The 21842-nt window shown below is 37.4% G+C and overlaps 1 protein-coding gene and 1 pseudogene across 9 annotated transcripts in view; one reads left to right on the forward strand and one right to left on the reverse strand.

Moving 5' to 3' along the window:
* Window positions 1-21842, forward strand: part of RUNDC3B (RUN domain containing 3B) — a 198491-nt gene that overhangs the window by 143182 nt on the left and 33467 nt on the right. For all 9 annotated transcript variants that reach the window (XM_066354315.1, XM_066354316.1, XM_066354313.1 and 6 more), the window contains 2 exons: window positions 8609-8777; window positions 12197-12354. In XM_066354315.1, coding sequence (XP_066210412.1) covers window positions 8609-8777; window positions 12197-12354 — 327 coding nt within the window. The remainder of the gene's footprint in view (window positions 1-8608; window positions 8778-12196; window positions 12355-21842) is intronic.
* Window positions 14951-16647, reverse strand: LOC136384153 (E3 ubiquitin-protein ligase RNF146-like; annotated as a pseudogene).

Below are 21842 nucleotides of genomic sequence, written 5' to 3' on the forward strand. Positions count from 1 at the left end.
TCAGAGGGAAAGCGGCCGGCCTCACATCCTGGTTTGCGCGCGCAGATAAGGAGTGAGTGATTCCTCCGAGTGCCTCGGCAGTGCGCACCCGTGTTATCGCACAGAGGAGCAGAGTCAGGGGCCTTTGTGTGGGCCAAAGCGGAATCTTGGGCCGCCCCAGCGCCTTGCAAAAGCCGCGCACGGGGACGGAGCGAAACTCAATTCCAACGCTGCAACTTTTCCCTGCGGTTGGGGGTTTCACTCAGAGCGTGAGACTGCTGGCCGGATATCCTGGTCTGCGCGCGCAGACAGTGAGTGAGCGTTTCCTCCAAGCGCCCCGGAAGTGGACACGCGCTTGTGTTACCGGACAGAGTGGCAGAGCCAGAGGTCTTTGAATGGCCGGAAAGCCCACCTGATTATGCTAGCAGCTCTGACTGACTGAGCCTTACCCAGAGCCCTGTGCTGAGTGGAAATAGAGTGGGGAGTTGCCAGCTCTTTGAGCCTCTTACTATCCAGGCAGAGGCAGCAGCAACCCCATAGCTGGATTATCAGGCTACTAATTGAGGAAGGAAAGACTAGGAGAAAGGCTCTAGAAACACGGACTCTCTCACTGTCGGAGCCTATAAATGCTAATAGCCTAGACTGCCAACAAGACTAAAGCACAATACATGACATTGCCATAGAGACTTATCAACTGCAAACCTCCACCTGAGCGTGGCAAAGGGGCAAAACCCGGGGTACAGAGTCACCGACCAGGAAGAGGGAGAGAAAAGAAAAAGCAAGAAGATAACCTCTCAAAATCAAGAATAATCTGCAGACTTTATAACCTATCCCATTTTATTATATTTGTTCGTTTGTTTCTCTTATCTTCATTCTTGATACTTTTTTTTTCCTCCTCCAATTTGGCCGATTAACTCTCTACCGGTCTTACTCTCTCCTCTCCTTGAACTACACTACCCATAAGTGTTACATCTCCCATTATCTTTTCTCTTCTCTTCCTTTCTCTCTATGAGGGTTGCACTCCAAAACCCTTAACTCTCTCTCTCTCTCTCCTTTCTTTTTTCTTCTTTTAGTGGTTCCCTCTTTTTTTTCTCTCTCTCTCTTTCTTTTCTCCCTCTATATTAGTTTCTTCCTTTCTCCTTTACATCTCCTCTCACTCAAACCTCAATAACAAACAAATTATCTTATCTGGGACTCAAACTTATGTTTGTGGCATTTTGGGGGGTTTTTACTTCACCTTTTTAACTCACTAGCAGTGCTCCCATCCCTGGCTCTCCATATTATCTAGTTCTTGTTCCACTAAATACAATAGTAATTTTTTAATTTGTCCCCCCGTTTTCCTCTTAATCCTCTCATCATAACTCTTAGACAACCAACACCTAAAAGCAAATCATTTTATTCTTGACCCAAATTTTTTCCTTATTTGCTTTTTGTGGGTCCATACGCTCTTTTTTTTTTTTTTTCTTCTTTTTTCTTTCTTTTTTTTTTTTTTTTTTGCCCCTTTATTACTTTTCCCCAATTCAGGCCCTCCATCACAGGCATTGTTTGTTATAATTCACAGTCCACCACAAGATTTTATCAAGAAAGAGGGGAGAGGAGAGGAGAGGAAAAAAGGAGGGGGGGAATAATTTCCTTTTTTTTTTTTTTTCTTTTTTTTTAATTTTTATTTTATTTTATTTTTCTTTATTACATTATTAATTTTTTTAAAAAAAACAACTTTTTTCGATTTTTTTTTATTTTTTTTAAACTTTTTATTCTTTATTAAATCTCATTAATACTATCAACAAAACCACCCTCAGATGCCATTAAGGAAGAGAAAATCGAACATCATGGATACAAAAGAAAGAGAGGTAACACAGCTAGATGAGGAAAAATCTATGGAGAAAAAATTTAATATATTGGAAACCTTGGAGCTAAATGACAGAGAATTCAAGATAGAAATCCTAAAAATCCTCCGAGATATACAAGATAACACAGAAAGGCAATTTAGGGAGCTCAGAAAACAACTCAATGAACACAAAGAATATATGTCCAAGGAAATTGAAACTATAAAAACAAATCAAACAGAGATGAAAAACTCAATTCACGAGCTGAAAAACGAAGTAACAAGCTTAGCTAATAGAACAGGTCAGATAGAAGAGAGGATTAGTGAAATAGAAGACAAGCAACTTGAGGCACAACAGAGAGAAGAAGAAAGAGACTCAAAAATTAAAAAAAATGAGATAGCCCTACAAGAATTATCTGACTCCATCAAAAAGAATAACATAAGAATAATAGGTATATCAGAGGGAGAAGAGAGAGAAAATGGAATGGAGAACATACTCAAACAAATAATAGATGAGAACTTCCCAAGCCTGTGGAAAGAACTAAAGCCTCAAGTTCAAGAAGCAAACAGAACTCCAAGTTTTCTTAACCCCAACAAACCTACTCCAAGGCATATCATAATGAAATTGACACAAACCAACAGCAAAGAAAAAATTCTCAAGGCAGCCAGGGAAAAGAAGAATACAACATATAAAGGAAGGCCCATTAGATTATCATCAGATTTCTCAGCAGAAACTCTACAAGCTAGAAGAGAATGGACCCCAATATTTAAAGTCCTGAAAGAGAGGAACTTTCAGCCACGAATACTATACCCATCAAAGCTATCCTTCAAATATGAAGGAGAAATAAAAACATTCACAGATACAGAAAAGATGAGGGAATTTATCATCAGAAAACCCCCACTCCAGGAATTACTAAAGGGGGTTCTCCAATCAGATACAAAGAACAAAAAAAAAACAGAGCCACAAGTAAAAGCTCCAAGAAGAACACAATAAAACCAAATTTAAACTGTGACAACAACAAAAAGAAAGAGGGGGAGAAGATGGAGATTAACAGTAGCAAAGGACGATGGAGTGCAAAAGTACTCACAAAATAGTTCGCTACAATGAACAGGGTAGGGACCCTTTTCATTATTCAAAGGTAACCACCATTGAAAAAACCACCACAGAAGCACATGAGATAAAAAAGATAGCAACAGTGGAAAGATGTATGGAATACAACCAAATAAAAACAAAAGATAGAAAAACAAAAGAGAAGGATCAAACAAGACACAAAACTAACAGAAAGCAAGATATAAAATGGCAATAGGGAACCCACAAGTATCAATAATTACACTAAATGTAAATGGATTAAACTCACCAATAAAAAGGCACAGAGTAGCAGAATGGATTAAAAAAGAAAATCCAACTGTATGCTGCCTACAGGAAACTCATCTAAGTAACAAGGATAAAAACAAATTCAAAGTGAAAGGCTGGAAAACAATACTCCAAGCAAATAACATCCAAAAAAAAGCAGGTGTAGCAATACTCATATCGGATAATGCTGACTACAAGACAGGAAAAGTACTCAGAGACAAAAATGGCCATTTCATAATGGCTAAGGGGACACTGAATCAAGAAGACATAACAATTCTTAATATATATGCACCAAACCAAGGAGCACCAAAATATATAAGACAGCTACTTATTGATCTTAAAACAAAAACTGACAAAAACACAATCATACTTGGAGACCTCAATACACCGCTGACGGCTCTAGATCGGTCATCCAAACAGAGAATCAACAAAGACATAGTGGCCTTAAACAAAACACTAGAGCACCTGGATATGATAGACATCTACAGGACATTTCATCCCAAAGTGACTGAGTATACATTTTTCTCCAGTGTACATGGATCATTCTCAAGAATTGACCATATGTTGGGCCACAAAAACAACATCAGCAAATTCAGAAAAATTGAAGTTGTACCAAGCATATTTTCTGATCATAAAGCCTTGAAACTAGAATTCAACTGCAAAAAAGAGGAAAAAAATCCCACAAAAATGTGGAAACTAAACAACATACTTTTAAAAAATGAATGGGTCAAAGAAGAAATAAGTGCAGAGATCAAAAGATATATACAGACTAATGAAAATGACAATACGACATATCAGAATCTATGGGATGCAGCAAAAGCAGTGATAAGAGGGAAGTTCATATCACTTCAGGCATATATGAACAAACAAGAGAGAGCCCAAGTGAACCACTTAACTTCCCACCTTAAGGAACTAGAAAAAGAAGAACAAAGACAACCCAAAACCAGCCGAAGAAAGGAGATAATAAAAATCAGAGCAGAAATAAATGAATTAGAGAACAGAAAAACTATAGAAAAAATTAATAGAACAAGGAGCTGGTTCTTTGAAAAGATCAACAAAATTGACAAACCCTTGGCAAGACTTACCAAGGAAAAAAGAGAAAGAACTCATATAAACAAAATCCAAAATGAAAGAGGAGAAATCACCACGGACACCGTAGATATACAAAGAATTATTGTAGAATACTATGAAAAACTTTATGCCACTAAATTCAACAACCTAGAAGAAATGGATAAATTCCTAGAACAATACAACCTTCCTAGACTGAGTCAAGAAGAAGCAGAAAGCCTAAACAGACCTATTAGTAGAGAAGAAATAGAAAAAACCATTAAAAACCTCCCCAAAAATAAAAGTCCAGGCCCTGACGGCTATACCAGCGAATTTTATCAAACATTCAAAGAAGACTTGGTTCCTATTCTACTCAAAGTCTTCCAAAAAATTGAAGAAGAAGCAATACTTCCAAACACATTTTACGAAGCCAACATAACCCTCATACCAAAACCAGGCAAGGATGGAACAAAAAAAGAAAACTACAGACCCATATCTCTAATGAATACAGATGCTAAAATACTAAACAAAATACTAGCAAATCGAATACAACAACATATTAAAAAAAATAATACATCATGATCAAGTGGGATTCATCCCAGAATCTCAAGGATGGTTCAACATACGTAAAACGGTTAACGTAATACACCATATCAACAAAACAAAGAACAAAAACCACATGATCTTATCAATAGACGCAGAAAAGGCTTTCGATAAAATACAACACAATTTTATGTTTAAGACTCTCAACAAAATGGGTATAGAAGGAAAATATCTCAACATGATAAAGGCCATATATGATAAACCATCAGCTAACATCATATTAAATGGCACTAAACTGAAGGCTTTCCCCCTTAAATCAGGAACAAGACAGGGTTGTCCACTCTCTCCACTCTTATTTAATGTGGTACTAGAGGTTCTAGCCAGAGCAATCAGACAAGACAAAGAAATAAAAGGCATCCATATTGGAAAAGAAGAAGTAAAGGTATCACTTTTTGCAGATGATATGATACTATACATCGAAAACCCCAAAGAATCCACAAAAAGACTACTAGAAACAATAAGCCAATACAGTAAGGTCGCAGGATACAAAATTAACATACAGAAGTCAATAGCCTTTCTATATGCCAACAATGAAACAACTGAGAAGGAACTCAAAAGAACAATCCCCTTCACGATTGCAACAAAAAAAATAAAATACTTAGGAATAAACATAACAAAGAATGTAAAGGACTTATATAATGAAAACTATAAACCATTGTTAAGGGAAATCGAAAAAGATATAATGAGATGGAAGAATATACCTTGTTCTTGGCTAGGAAGAATAAATATAATCAAGATGGCTATATTACCCAAAGCAATATACAAATTTAATGCAATTCCCATCAAACTTCCAATGACATTTTTTAAAGAAATAGAGCAAAAAATCATCAGATTTATATGGAACTATAAAAAACCCCGAATAGCCAAAGCAATCCTAAAGAAAAAGAATGAAGCTGGGGGCATTTCAATACCTGACTTCAAACTATATTATAGGGCCACGACAATCAAAACAGCATGGTATTGGCAGAAAAATAGACACTCAGACCAATGGAACAGAATAGAAAGTCCAGAAATAAAACCACATATATATAGTCAAATAATTTTTGATAAAGGGGCCAACAACACACAATGGAGAAAAGAAAGCCTCTTCAATAAATGGTGCTGGGAAAACTGGAAAGCCACATGCAAAAGAATGAAACTGGACTACAGTCTCTCCCCCTGTACAAAAATTAACTCAAAATGGATCAAAGATCTAAACATAAGACCTGAAACAATTAAGTACATAGAAGAAGACATAGGTACTCAACTCAGGGACCTGGGTTTTAAAGAGCATTTTATGAATTTGACTCCAATGGCAAGAGAAGTGAAGGCAAAAATTAATGAATGGGACTACATCAGACTAAGAAGTTTTTGCTCAGCAAGAGAAACTGATAACAAAATAAACAGAAAGCCAACTAAATGGGAAATGATTTTTTCAAACGACAGCTCAGATAAGGGCCTAATATCCAAAATATACAAAGAACTCATAAAACTCAACAACAAACAAACAAACAATCCAATAAAAAAATGGGAAGAGGATATGAATAGACACTTCTCCCAGGAAGAAATACAAATGGCCAACAGATATATGAAAAGATGCTCATCTTCTTTAGCTATTAGAGAAATGCAAATCAAAACGGCAATGAGATACCACCTCACACCTGTTCGATTAGCTGTTATTAGCAAGTCAGGTAACAGCAAATGTTGGAGAGGCTGTGGAGAAAAAGGAACCCTCATCCACTGTTGGTGGGAATGTAAAGTAGTACAACCACTATGGAAGAAAGTATGGTGGTTCCTCAAAAAACTGAAAATAGAACTACCTTATGACCCAGCAATCCCTCTACTGGGTATATATCCCAAAAACTCAGAAACATTGATACGTAAAGACACATGCAGCCCCATGTTTATTGCAGCATTGTTCACAGTGGCCAGGACATGGAAACAACCAAAAAGCCCATCAATAGATGACTGGATAAAGAAGATGTGGCACATATACACTATGGAATACTACTCAGCCATAAGAAATGATGACATCGGAACATTTACAGCAAAATGGTGGGATCTTGATAACATGATACGAAGCGAAATAAGTAAATCAGAAAAAACCAGGAACTGTATTATTCCATACGTAGGTGGGACATAATAGTGAAACTAAGAGACATTTATAAGAGTGTGGTGGTTACGGGGGGGAGGGGGGAATGGGAGAGGGATAGGGGGTGGGGAGGGGCACAAAGAAAACAAGATAGAAGGTGACAGAGGACAATCTGACTTTGGGTGGTGGGTATGCAACATAATTGAACGACAAGATAACCTGGACTTGTTATCTTTGAATATATGTATCCTGATTTATTGATGTCACCCCATTAAAAAAATAAAATTATATAAAAAAAAAATGAGTTTAATGATGTATACTCAGTATCCTCAACTGCTTTTTCTGAAATTTTATGCAATTTCTGTTCTTTGATGCACAAATCCAAAATATATATGCAGCTTTCCTTTATACTGAAGGATTCCTACCAACTGGTATATAACAGACACTAAAATGGGAAGGGAAATACCAGTTCAACCTAGTCACTAACCAGTTAACATTTCTGACCATAGAGCTTTTCTTTTTTGAAAGGTGTAAAATATCCTAATTGACCCAGTATTTTAAAAATTGAATTGCTTTCACCTGAATATACCTTTATTAAACACATTTTTAAAAAACACTGTTAGGTTCCAAATTTTAAGAAACCTTCAGAGTCCCTTCCCAAATGATTGCTTTTAATTTATCTGGGAAGTAATACATATTCATTTATTGAAAAAAATTTTTTTCTTCTTTTTATTTAGATAGTTAACTTTGACAGGGTGATATTAGTCAACCAGAGTACATAGATTTAGAGAAAACATCTTCACATCATTTGGACAGCCCATTATGCTGTATACCCATCACCCAAAGTCAAATTATCTTCTGTCACCCTATATTTTATTTCTCTTTAAGCCCCTCCCCTCCCCCCACACCCTCCCTCTTCACCCTCCCCTTCCCCCTGGTAACCACTGCACTCTTATCTATGTCCATGAGTCTCAATTTTGTGTCCCACCTATGTATGAAATCATACAGTTCTTAGCTTTTTCTGATTTATGTATTTCACTCAGTATAATGTTATAAAGGTCCATTCATGTTGTCGTAAATGATCCTATGTCATCATTTCTTATGGTTGGGTAGTATTCCATTGTAGATATGTACCACATCTTCTTTATCCAATCATCTATTGAAGGGCATTTCGACTGTTTCCATGTCTTGGCCACCATGAACAATGCTGCGATGAACATGGAGGTGCATGTGTCTTTTCGTACCCATGTTTTTGAGTTTGGGGGTATATACCCAGTAGAAGGATTGCTAGGTCATATGGTTGTTCTATTCTTAATTTTTTGAGGAACCACCATTCTTTCTTCCATAATGGTTATACTACTTTACATTCCCACCAACAGTAGATGAGGGTTCTTTTTTTCAACAGCCTCTCTAACACGTTATTACCTGTCTTGTTGATAATAGCTAATCTAACAGGTGTGAGGTGGTATCTCCTTGTAGTTTTGATTTGTACTTCTCGAGTAGCTAGTGATGATGAGCATCTTTTCATATATCTGTTGGCCATCTGTATTTCTTGTTGGGAGAAGTGTCTGTTCATGTCCTCTTCCCATTTTTTTTCATGAAGCTAGTCTTTATAATATCTTTAATTATAATTGCATAAGTTAGTGCTAAATATTTTAGAGTATTTCTTAAAAATCAAAGTAGAACATATTATTAACTTTATTTCTTTTTAAAATCTTGATCTTCCCAGTTCTGATAGCATTAGCAGCGATGAGGAAGAGCTGAGGACGCTGGGCAGCAGTGGCAGCGAGAGCAGCTCTCCGGAGAACGTCGGGCCTCCTTTCATCATGGATGAGAACAGCTGGTTCAACAAGTGTAAGAGGGTTAAGCAAAAGTATCAGCTAACCCTGGAACAGAAGGTATTGACCAGAGTCAAAAGTCCTTTAATTTGGTTCTAGTTATTTCAGACTGTCAGTGCCAAAATATCTTGAGCTGAATGAAAGTATTGGCCCCTTGCTACTGCCTTTTTGTTCTTGAATTGTCCTCTCATTAATTAAAACCCAGGCAGCATTTTAGGAATAACTTTTGTTTGGTAAACTTTTTCTGATATTATGTTTTCATATAAAAATAAGCCATTATTTTTCTGTATGCAATTTTATTTATGTTTGAGATTTAGCCTCTATGATTAATTTTGTAAAATAATATTTGGTTTGTGAAAAAGTAGTACTTGTCAAAGAAAGTTCCATATACGTCTCATTCTTCTGAAAGCATTTATTTTAGCAGCTCCAGTATATTAAGCACTGAAATTGGCAACGTAGAATATATAACAAAGGAAAATAAACTCCATTATCTTGAGGAGCTGTAACCTCTTTTTTTTTTACTGTATTCTCTATTTTCTCTTTTATATTTCCTTTCAAATTATCACTATTCATAGATAATCATATATAGGAAAAGCTTGATGGAATTAACAATAGAAGTATTAGAACAATAAAAATTTTGTTAACCAGTGTCACCCCAATAAATTCAATTAAAAAAACTAATGAAATAGAAAAATCTTCTCAAGAATATTGTACTTATAAAAGCTTTAAGGCACAGAGAGTCAATATTAGGCATTAAAAGAGAATAGACAGCAAACTAAATGTAGCAGAGAATCCCCAGTAATTATAGGAGTATAATTTTAGCAATTTTATGTCAATACTTAGAAAACTTAAAGGATTGTTATAAATATTACTTCTTAAAACTGACCTGTAGGCATTTAAGGAATTTAATAAGTAATTTAAAAATCTATACCTTTCTCTTCCCAAAATCACCAGAATTGTTTGGTTTTGGAGGAAGGCCCTACCAAAAGTTCAAAAGGCAGTACACAGTTTTCCCTTTTCCCCAGGGATACAGTCCAGGACCCCCTGTGGATGCCCGAAACTGCAGATAATACCGAACCCTACATATACCATTTTTTTCCCTATACATACGTATAATAAAGTTTAATTTATAAATTAGGCACAGTAAGAGGTTAACAACAATAACTAATAACGAAGTAGAACAGCTACAACAGTATGCTGTAGTAAAAGCTAAGTAACTGTGGCATTATTAAGTAAAATAACGATTGCTTGAACCCAAGCACTGCTGTACTGCCACAGTGGATCTGATAACGCAGATGGCTACTAAGTAACTAACAGGAGGGTAGTGAATACAGTGTGGATATGTTGGACTAAAGGGATGTTTCATCTTTCAAGTGGGACAGAGTGGGTTGTCCAGAGATTTCCTCACACTAGTCAGAATGGAATACAATTTAAAACTTATGAATTGTTTATTTCTGGAATGTTTTATTTAATATTTTCAGACTATAGTTAATAAGTAACTGAAACCATGGAAAGTGAAACCATGGATAAGCAGAGGACTACTGTATATACTGACTGCTCCTGAGAATAGAGAAAGGACTACTTTTCAGTGAATTCTATTCAGTATAACTTTGGTACTAATATAAGTTCATGTGAATTAATATCAGGTGGGAATGTATAGTATAAAAATAGTGATATGGATGATTTGGCATTATCTAGTAAATGTAAAGCTATGCATGGCCTGTGTCCAGTGTTTCCACTCCTAGTCATTCTTAGAAATTCTTCCACATCCTAGAAATTTTTAGCTGTGTGTATCAGGTAACATATAGCTGAGTGTTCACAGTAAAATTGTATATACTGTTATTAAGAAAAAGCTAAAAATAATCCAAGTGGCCGTTGACAGGAGAATGAGTAAATGAACTGTAGTATTTATACAACAGAATAACATTCAGTATTGAGAATAACACTCATCACTGTAGATGAAAAAGAAAGTTTCAAAAGAATATAGACAAAACCCAACAAAACTAAACAATATGTTGTTTAAGATAAAATACCTTTTTGGTAAAGCTAGGAAGAAGAGCAAGAGGATGCTAAATCTCATGATATTATCTTTGGAGAGGAAGCAGAGCGGTGTGATCAGGGAAGGCATTATAGGGGCTGCAAGATTTTGATAATTATCTAGGTGGTGGATATGTAAGTAGTATTTAATTACTAATGTTTATAAATATTTGTATATAATTTATATTAAGCTATATATATGTAAAATATTTGTAAAAATCGATTTTACTTTTAATTTTTGAGATTTTATTATGGAAAAAACAAGTATTTGAGAACTGTCAGGGAAAAATCTGAAAAAGAAGTTTAATAAGGGGAGAGTTATACTAACATCTATTAACATGTATCAGCCAGCTAAAATAGTTAAAACAGCTTGTTAGTGACAAATGAATAGAATAACATAATGGAATAGAAGAATACTTTAAGGGAAAAAAAAGATTCTAATGTCCTGAGAGGAATTTGTAAGCCCATTGCAACTAAAAAGTAGGATGTCATGAGGTGGAACCATCGGAAAGCAGAGTAGAGCTACTGGAAATTAAAGTTAAGATTTCCTGAATTCATAAACTCAGTATAAGGGTTTTGAGGATAAATTCAATGCAGTCTTTCGGAAAGCAGAGCAAAAACAAAGAAACAGCAAATGAGCAAAGAGATAATAGAGGATCAGTCCAAGCAGTCTCGTATCTATCAGGTGTTTCCTAAAAATAGGTAGGAATTACATATTGCATACAGTGTACCAGGTAGCTTTCTACCTATACTGATTTGTTTAATCTTCCCAACGAGGCATATTTACTGTTGTTCTCAATTTTTCAAATAATGAAACTACAGCGCAGATTAAGTAACTTGTCTAAGGACAGAGTTTTTCAACTACTGGTCCGAGGACCAGGGCCAATCTGCCAGAAATTCCTAGTAGACCCACAAAAGAGTTAACCACCCCGATGTTGAATGAAGATTATACAGCATGAAAGTTTTGGTGGACCAGAGAAAGTCACTGTCCCAGGATGTACAACTGATCACTACATAGTAGAATTGGACTGTACAGACACTAGGCAGTCCCTAAGCCCGAGGCCACACCAAAACATTATACTGCTTCCCACGAATTTGTTAGTATCTGTTTTCAAAAACATAATCACATAGAGGCAGTTTATTAATAGGCCATTTTGTAAGTCTGTATATTGAAACTAGGAGGCATGTGTTTTATCACTGCTGTAGATCTTATAAATATAATATTTTGACTAAGTTTTACCTTAAATTACAAACATTTTAATTAACTTAGAGAAGAGCTTTAACTGATAAACATATGTTAAATTTTTGTATTCAGTTAACACAATTATTTTATTACAATATACTGTATACCTGAATAGCACTTAAACTACTGAACATTTATCTCCAATATATATATATTAGAATTTTGTTGTTGGCTGTATCTTGCTGATCTGTGCTTCCAGGGTTATCTTGAAGAACTCTTAAGACTTCGAGAGGACCAGCTGTCTGAATCTGTCTCCCAGAATAAAATACTACTACAAAGAATTGAAGATTCTGATCTGGCCCATAAATTGGAAAAGGAACAATTAGAATATATAATTGTGGAGCTTCAAGATCAGCTGTAAGTGAAATCCTTTTGGAAAAATTTTGGCGGTATGTTAATATAACAAAATGTCATGTTTTAACATAAGATTCAAATTCCAAGAAATCTGATTGCCTGCTATTAAGTTCTTTCTTTCTTCTCTTTTTTAAGTTTACTTTTGTCTTTCTGGTAAGGATCCAATCCAGGATCATATTTTGAATTTGGTTGTCAGTCTCTTCAGTCACTTTTAGAATAGTTTTTCAATGTCTGTCTCACATGAGATTGATATTTCTGAAGAATACAAGCTAGTAATTTTATAGACTGCCCTTTAGTTTTAGTTTTGGTTTTTTTTCTGGGATTAGAATGAGCTCATCCATTTGTGGCTAGATTACAACATAAGTGGTGTGTCGTCAGAATATCACATCCAGAAGTACATAAAGTCTGTCGTTGGCCTTTTAGTAGTGATATTAATTCTAATCATTTGGTTGAGATGTTTTTCTCTTCTGTATAGTTATTGTTGTTCCTTTTGGAATGAACATAATTAAAAGGAGCCTAAGTAAATATAAAAAATGATTTTTTAAGTAAAAATGTTTTATTAAGAAACATAAAAATTTCATGTTTTCTGGGAATTTGTATCTTGATAAAAAAGACATTGTTTCTTATATTTTTTCTAATATTTAAAAGTTTCCTATATTTTTTCTAATATTTGAGGATTTGTATTATGGAGTATCACTCATTCAGGAGCAGATTAACACTTTCTGTAGCCCCTTCTTTAAGCAGAGAGAAAAAAATCAAGAGCCTGAAACAATAGAGATTTCTGGTTATTTCTTTGCAATTAAAAGATGAAGATAACTTAATTTTTCTTTCGCAAATAATCTGGGTAGTTTGTCTAAACTGTTTTAACTTAAAAATAATTATGAAATCAGTTTTAATATAATCAGAGAGATAGTTTTCCTTTCTATTGAGTTTATTGGGATATTACTGGTTAGCAAAATTATATAGGTTTCCGGCTCATTATTCCACAACACATCACCTGTACACTGGATGATGTGTTCACCACCTGAGGTCAAGTCTCTGTCCATCACCGCCTCTCTTACACCCTCCTCCACCTCCCCTGACCCCGCCTTCCCCTAGCAGTCCTCCCAATGTCACCATGTCCATGAGCTTTTCCCCATTCTTGTCCTTTCTTGCTCTATACTTCCACCCCTCCCATTCCATCCCCAACAGCTGTCAGCCTGCTTTCTTGCTATAAGTCTGGCTCTGGTTTGTTAGTTCAGCTTGTTAATTTGATTCCACACATATGTGAAATCATATGGTACTTGTCTTTCTCTGACTGGCTTATTTCACCCAACATAATACTCTTAGGTCCATCCACACTGTCACAAACGGTAAGATTTCCTGCTTTTTTATGGCTGAATAGTATTCCATTGTCTAATTGTATCACAGCTTTTTTATCCATTTATCTACTCATGGGCACTTGGGCTGCTTCCAGATCTTGGCTATTGTAAACAACACTGCAGTGAGAATAAGGGTGCACATATTCTTTCGAATCAGTGTTTCAGGTTTCTTCTGATAAATTCCCAGAAGTGGACTCACTGGGTCATAAAGGCAGGTCCATTTTTAATATTTTTGAGGTCACTCCTTACTGTTTTCCAGTCTCCACTCCCAGCAACTGTGCAGAATGGTTCACTTCTCCCCACATCCTTGCCAACACTTGCTGTTTGTTGATTAATTGATGAGCGCCATTCTGACAGGTGTCAGGTGATATCTTATTGTGGCTTTAATTTGCATTTATCTTTTCATATGTCTATTGGCCATCTGTCTGCCCTTTTTGGATAAGTGCCTATTCATGTCCTTTTCGCATTTTTAATTGGTGAAGTTTTTTTGTATATGGTTTTATAAATTCTTTTTAAATTAAAGAACTGAAGAAATTTTTAAAAATAAACAGACTTCAAGAAAACTGGTTTATACTAAACAGATCTCAACTATTAACACCCAAGTTTTTTATATTAAATTTCTCAACAGACACATGTTAAACATTTTGATTAAAGGTCTCTCTTTCCTATACCCCTTCCCACCTCAACTTCCAAAACATGCTATTAGGAATGAGTATAATATTATGTGGGCAGAACTGTACAGATGACTGTTTTAACCTTGGGCTTGGAGCTGCAGACTTTTTTTTTTTTTTTTGTATTTTTCCCAAGCTGGAAACAGGGAGGCAGTCAGACAGACTCCCGCATGCACCTGACCAGATCCACCCGGTATGCCCACCAGGGGGTGATGCTCTGCCCATCTTGGGGCGTCGCTCTGCCGCAATCAGAGCCATTCTAGCGCCTAAGGCAAAGGCCACAGAGCCATCCTCAGCACCCGGGCAAACTTTGCTCCAGTGGAGCCTTGGCTGAGGGAGAGAAAGAGAGAGACAGAGAGGAAGGAGAGGGGGAAGGGTGGAGAAGCAGATGGGCGCTTCTTCTGTGTGCCCTGGCCGGGAATCGAACTCGGGACTCCTGCATGCCAGGCTGACACTCTACCACTGAGCCAACGGCCAGGGCCTGGAGCTGCAGACTTTTATTTTTACTTCAGAACTCACTGTTCACCCCTTGCTAGTGATCCATTAGTTCCTGATCAATATGATTGATCAGGTACTGTCTGAAAGTTTTTGTTGGACCAAGGAGTGTTGTGCAACAAGTGCTGATACACCCTCACTGTCGCCACAGGCATCTGATTCAGTTTGTACAGTGGAGGTGTCTGGTGCTGGTGCCCTGCCTGAAGGTGGTAAACCACCATCCTCTTCTCCTTGCCCCCAATGACTGCTTTCTGCCAGGCTGTCTCCACTGATTTGTAAATGAGCTGGAGTCTTCCAGGGAAGTGCTCGTATCAGGGGATGGAGTTGCTGGGCTTGTTAATTGACCATCTACTGATGTCAGGGGCCCTTACAGAAGAAGACGCTGGAGGCTGAACAGCAGCGCCACTCTGTGCGGACACACTGCCCACTCCATCCGCAGTGCTCTCTCCTGCAGGTTTATGACAGCAGCACCACTCTGTGCGGACACACTGCCCACTCCACCCGCAGTGCTCTCCCTGCAGGTTTACGACAGCAGCGCCACTCTGTGCGGACACACTGCCCACTCCACCCGCAGTGCTCTCCCCTGCAGGTTTACGACAGCAGCACCACTCTGTGCGGACACACTGCCCACTCCATCCTCAGTGCTCTCTCCTGCAGGTTTACGACAGCAGCGCCACTCTGTGCGGACACACTGCCCACTCCATCCGCAGTGCTCTCCCCTGCAGGTTTACGACAGCAGCGCCACTCTGTGCGGACACACTGCCCACTCCACCCGCAGAGCTCTCCCTGCAGGTTTACGACAGCAGCGCCACTCTGTGCGGACACACTGCCCACTCCACCCGCAGTGCTCTCCCTGCAGGTTTACAGTATTAGCATCGCAGTCAGGCCTAGATCTGGCTACCCTTTGCTTTGGAATATCTGTTATATCCCTCTTCATCTTCCTGCTATGTCCATGTTCATCTTGCCTCTATTGAACCATATTTTCAAGATCAGCAACATACAGAAACCAGCAATTAAAATTCCAGTGTTCTTTTTACCTTTAGAATTTATCAGGTTTCTTCTGATAAATTCCCAGAAGTGGACTTACTGGGTCATAAAGGCAGGTCCATTTTTAATATTTTTGAGGTAACTCCTTACTGTTTTCCAGCTCTCTACTAATGTGTTCATCATACTGCCACTACGCGTTTCCCCTTCACAGTGCCAGGCGTGTTCACCGTTTCATTTCCCCTTCACAGTGCCAAGCGTGTTCACCGTTTCATTTCCCCCTTCACAATACCAAGCGTGTTCACCGTTTCATTTCCCCCTTCACAGTGCCAAGCGTGTTCACCGTTTCATTTCCCCCTTCACAGTGCCAGGCGTGTTCACCGTTTCATTTCCCCTTCACAGTGCCAGGCGTGTTCACCGTTTCATTTCCCCCTTCACAATGCCAAGCGTGTTCACCGTTTCATTTCCCCCTTCACAATGCCAAGCATGTTCACTATATCCTTTTCTTGCTGCCTTGAGTTCTTCTGGTGGAAGTAAGATTGGCTTGTTAAGGAAACCCTTAGTAATTTCTTGTTGACAGAGGGCACATCACTTTCCAAGCCTCATGAAGTTCCCGTAACACACAGCAGAAAACATGCTTACTAGGCAGACTGACCGGTGAACACACGTTTGCAGACAGCTGGCACATTCAGGGTCAGTTAGAGAAGGTGCAGTATTGAAGGGGTCTATTCCACTTTCCTGGGTGTAGGAAGCATGTTTGTGGAGTTATGAGCATCAGCCATCATTTCTGTTAGGGACCCCACAGATGCATGTCACAAAAGCAAAACATTATCTTCACCACCCGCCAGCCAGTTTGCAGTCTTTTCTCTTCCACTGCTAGTTCATCCTGTGCGCTCAGGCCACAGCTGGGGCCTACTCGCAGTCTTTTCTCCTTGGCCTTGGGCCCGCAGCAGCCAGGGACATGTGCAGCCACCACGCGACTGCCCGTCAAGTCTCCCAGAACACTGAACAGAAGAGTATGGGCCATGTTTTCAGAATGTTCCCAATGGGCTGTGTTACCAGAATCGTCTTTTAAGTATAGCATAGTCGGGGCATTTGTGCAGCTGTAGAGAGTAGACACTTTTTCCTATGTTGCTGAGATTTTATTTATTTCTTTTACCAATAATTAGGAAGGCCTGCATCAAAGCTGGTCACTGAAACTGCCTTTGTTAATCCTGAAAAGATAAAAGTGGCTTTGAGAAGATTAAATTTATAATGTATAAAGGAAAAGGTCAGAACAGGAGTATTAAGAAACAGACATGTAATCTTTTCTTCTATATTATCTTGATTATCCTTTCCTGAGTGATTAAACCCTTTGTCACTTATTCTCTATCTGGTTCTTAATGATGAGTGTGTTTTTGAATTTAGTAAAGGATGCTTTACGTCTTTGCATACTCATATAATCTGAACATTTTGTATTTTTGGTAACAGAGTATAAGTGTGTTTATATATTGACGCTATACTTGATTATTTAAGCTCAAACTTTAATTAATTAATGTCTTAGAGCCTCTGTTTTCCTAATTGTAAAATGGAGATAATATTCACCTTGTGGATTTTATAACTATTAAATATATAGCTAGGATAAAAAAGGCATTCAAAAATTATTCCTCTGTTTTGGCTATAGAAACCTTAAAATCTCCTTAATAAGTTCACTCAGAAAGATAGTGAATTTAAAATGTTTTACCTTATTATGCCCAAAAGCTACAGATCAAACTGAGTTTGAACTTGATTGTATTATTCCTGAGTATCAAGAAACTAACTTTGAAATCTACTGGAAGTTTCAAAATGGCAGTTGGATTAATATTTATAATCTTGGTATATAGACTTGTATATACCATGTGTATGAGGGAGGTATACATGGTTACCTACTACGTAATAGTGCCACTTTTAACTGTAATTCTTTCCCTTCTTGATAACTGATACAATGGTAATGGGGTATTTTACTAGGCATTAATAAAGGTACATTTGAATGACTGGTGATGTTAATGATTCATGGAGTTTTTAAAAATTGAATAATTTACATCTCCAAAAACTATGTTTAGGAATAATGTTATTTCATTGGGAAATAAGACATTCAGATATTTTTTATTATCATAGTTTTATTGAACTTTGTAGTATAGTTTGATTTCATTTCACTTCTATAACTTTAACTGCATATTATTTAGATATTAAACTTTATTCAGTAAAATAAACAAGCTTAATGTATCAGTTATACTTTGACTCAACATATGGAAATTTCCTCAGAATTGTGAAATGTCTTCTGTTTATGGCCTTTAAAAAACTTATTTTTACATTTATTTATGCTAATTGATGGGAAAACTTCATTTTTTAAATTTAGTTTTATTCAGCAATCATTTAAATGTGTACTTTTGTACCTGAGAGTAACTGAAAGTACAAATTGATGTGAACAGAGTGACATCTGTTACATTGTTAATTTGAAGAGTGCCATGTGTGGGAGGGCAGCTGTGTTCTCACGCAGGTTTATACCTTCGGATGGATCTACCTCAGGAATCTGCAGCCTCAGAACAGCATGCAAAAGCTAAACACCTTTGTCTTGAGTAACAACAGCAAGAAAATGTGTAATAAGGTGTTCTCGTACTTAACATTTTTCTAATTCAAATCATGAATTTTCCTGTTCATGATTTGAAAGGTTGTAGAGATAATAACATCTCATATATAATTCCCTAGTGAAGGAACGGAAGGGTCTAAATCAGGGGTCCCCAAACTACAGCCTGCAGGCCGTATGCGGCCCCCTGAGGCCATTTATCCGGCCCCTGTCGCACTTCCTTCCGGAAGGGGCACCTCTTTCATTGGTGGTCAGTGAGAGGAGCATAATTCCCATTGAAATACTGGTCAATTTGTTGATTTAAATTTACTTGTTCTTTATTTTAAATATTGTATTTGTTCCCGTTTTGTTTTTTCACTTTAAAATAAGATATGTGCAGTGTGCATAGGGATTAGTTTTTTTTTATAGTCCGGCCCTCCAACAGTCTGAGGGACAATGAGGCCCCCTGTGTAAAAAGTTTGGGGACTCCTAGTCTAAATAGTAGATAGAAGTGAAGAATCATGCATTGCTACAACTAGGCCATGTTACCGTTCAGCAGTCAGGTGAGAATATTTCATGGTAAATAGTGATGTTGTGATCTATCCAGCTGCATATATATACATATATATACATATATATGTGTGAGTGTGTGTGTGTATACACACACACACACTCACACACACACACACACACACACACACACACACACCATACTCCCCCATGTATAAGATGCATCCTTTCTTGAAAAATTCGGGGTCTAAACACTGGGTGTGTCTTATACAGTGGTTGTGGCAGTTCAAACGCCATAGATGGAACTGAGGACGAGGCAATATATGAAGACAGTGATTCATCATCAGACACAGATGAGGACAAGCTCATGGATGGGAGTTTTGACAGTGATGAGGAGTTGTATGAATTTTATGATGAATAAAACGAGTTCAGTAACGTTATATAATACATTTTTAATCAAATTTTAGACCCCAAAATTAAGGTGCGTCTTATACGTGGGAGCATCTTATACATGGAGAAATGTGTGTGTGTGTGTGTGTATGATATATGCAGGTGACAGTTATTAAAATATTAATTATGCTAATATATGTTACATACTCTGTTACAAGTAGAAAATTTCAATGAAATGCACCAGAAGAGAACAGGACCAGTACCAGATAGTTAGCTAGAACTGTGTCTGTCGTGCTTTCTTAGTGTTCCTGGGAAATAACATATCACAACAGGAATGGGTATTAATTTGATATGGCTGTCATTTCATTCCCTTTAGTCATGAATTCTGATTAAAACTGCTGGCTGATTCTCCTACAGAGCAGATGTCTTTATATGAGAGACGGGCCGAGCAGCAGTTGGGACTACAACACACTATTTCATAGAAGAGAAGTGACTCTAGAACAGAAGGAAGACTTACTTTGGACATCCTTTTATAGTAAATGTTTTACCTTGAGTACATGAGAAAAGGAAGCCTCCCTAAATTATAATTTATAAATAACACAATATCAATGTTTTATATAAATATTATTTATTTCCATTTTTAGCATTTAGTTGACATTTATAAATTTTAAAATAGCATTTAGTTTCTGAAGCTGTATTAAATTTTTAATTAAGAAATTTTGAAGTGTACACAAAAGAAAAAATTGTACAGTAAACCTCTGATTACTAATCACCGAGATTGAACAGTTAGTTAGTAGGAGTTTGGCACATTTGCTTTATCTCTTTTTATTTTTCATTTTTCCTTCCTTCCTCCCTCCCTCCCTCCCTCCCTCCCTCCCTCCCTTCCTTCCTTCCTTCCTTCCTTCCTTCCTCCCTCCCTCCCTCCCTCCCTCCCTCCCTCCCTCCCTCCCTTCCTTTCTCTTTCTTTCTTTTTCTTTCTCTCTTTCTCTTTTTTTTTCTCTCTCTTTATTTCTTTCTTTTGCTACATTATTTTGAAGCAAACCATGTTGATTTCTACATACTTCTTTCCACTTCTCTATAATATATGGGCACTTTTTCACTAAATTTCATAATCACATCTAATAAATTAAGAACAATTCTTTTTATCATCTAATGTTTATTCATACCAAAATTTCCCAATTGTCTAAAAAATATTTTTTGTAGGTGAGATTTTCAAATCAGGACTCAAAGTCATATCTTACAGATAGTTATGTCCCTTCAGTCTTACTTTTTAGCAGATTCCCTTACTTTAACTTTTTCCTGTCATTGTCTATTTACAGACTTTTCTTACAGAACCTCCAGCATTCTGGATTGGTTCTTTGTGGTTCGTTTAATTTGTTCTTCTATACCTGTGCTGGCCAATACATTAGCCATTACTCACATGTGGCTCTTGAGCCCTCAAAATGTGCTGTAAGGATAAAATCCAAACCCAGTAGGATGAAATAAAAAATGTAAAATATCTCATTAATAACTTTTTATGTGGACTGCACATTAAAGTGATAATGTTTTGGATATATTGGGTTAAATAAGTACATTATTACAATTAATTTCACCTGTTTTTTAATATTGCTACAAGAAAAAATTTAAACTGCATGTGTGGCTCTTCTTGTGTTTATGTGGGGTAGCTGTACCCTCTCTACTAGAAGTGGACCGGCTATATTAGTATCATCTGGGAACAGAATCTCAGGCCCCTCCGCGACCTATGGGTCAGAATTTGTATTATAACCAGATGCACAGAGGATTAATTGACCCATTTGAGTCTGAGAATCACTGTTCTTTACTGTATGTCCTGTAAAGTGTACCCTAACTCTGGAAGAGTGCTTCTCAGTCTTAGTTGTACATTTAGAATCACTCAGGGAGCTTTTTTTTTTTTTGAAAAATGAGGATGTCTGCCCTGGTTGATAGGCTCAGTGGTAGCATGTCAGCCTGGCGTGTGGAAGTCCTGGGTTCAATTCCAAGCCAGGGCACATAAAAGCGCCCATCCTCTTCTCTACCCCTCCTCTTCTCCTTTCTCTTTGTCTCTCTCTTTCCTTCCCTCAGTAACAGCTCTATTGGAGTAAAGTTGGCCCAGGCACTGAGGATGGCTCTGTGGCCTCCGCCTCAGGCACTAGAATGGCTCTGGTTGTGACAGAACAACCCAGATGGGAAGAGCATCGCCCCCTAGTGGGCATGCTGGGTGGGTGCATGTGGGAGTCTGTCTCTCTGCCTCCCCGCTTCTCACTTCAGAAAAATAAAATAAAAATAATAATAATAAAAATAAAAAGGATGCCAGACTGAGCCTTACCCTGAGAGATGTTGATTTTTAGTGGTCTATGGTGGGAACCAGGCAAATACATGTTTAAAAAGCTTCCCAAATATTTCTGGTTTGCAACTATGAAAACCACTGCTTTCAGGTGCTGGGTTAAATCTGCATTTAACTTTCATGAGAAGAAATTTTCACAGGTGGTGCTGTATACT

The sequence above is a fragment of the Saccopteryx leptura genome, chromosome 12, assembly GCF_036850995.1.
Source record: "Saccopteryx leptura isolate mSacLep1 chromosome 12, mSacLep1_pri_phased_curated, whole genome shotgun sequence".
NCBI classification, from domain to species: domain Eukaryota; kingdom Metazoa; phylum Chordata; class Mammalia; order Chiroptera; family Emballonuridae; genus Saccopteryx; species Saccopteryx leptura.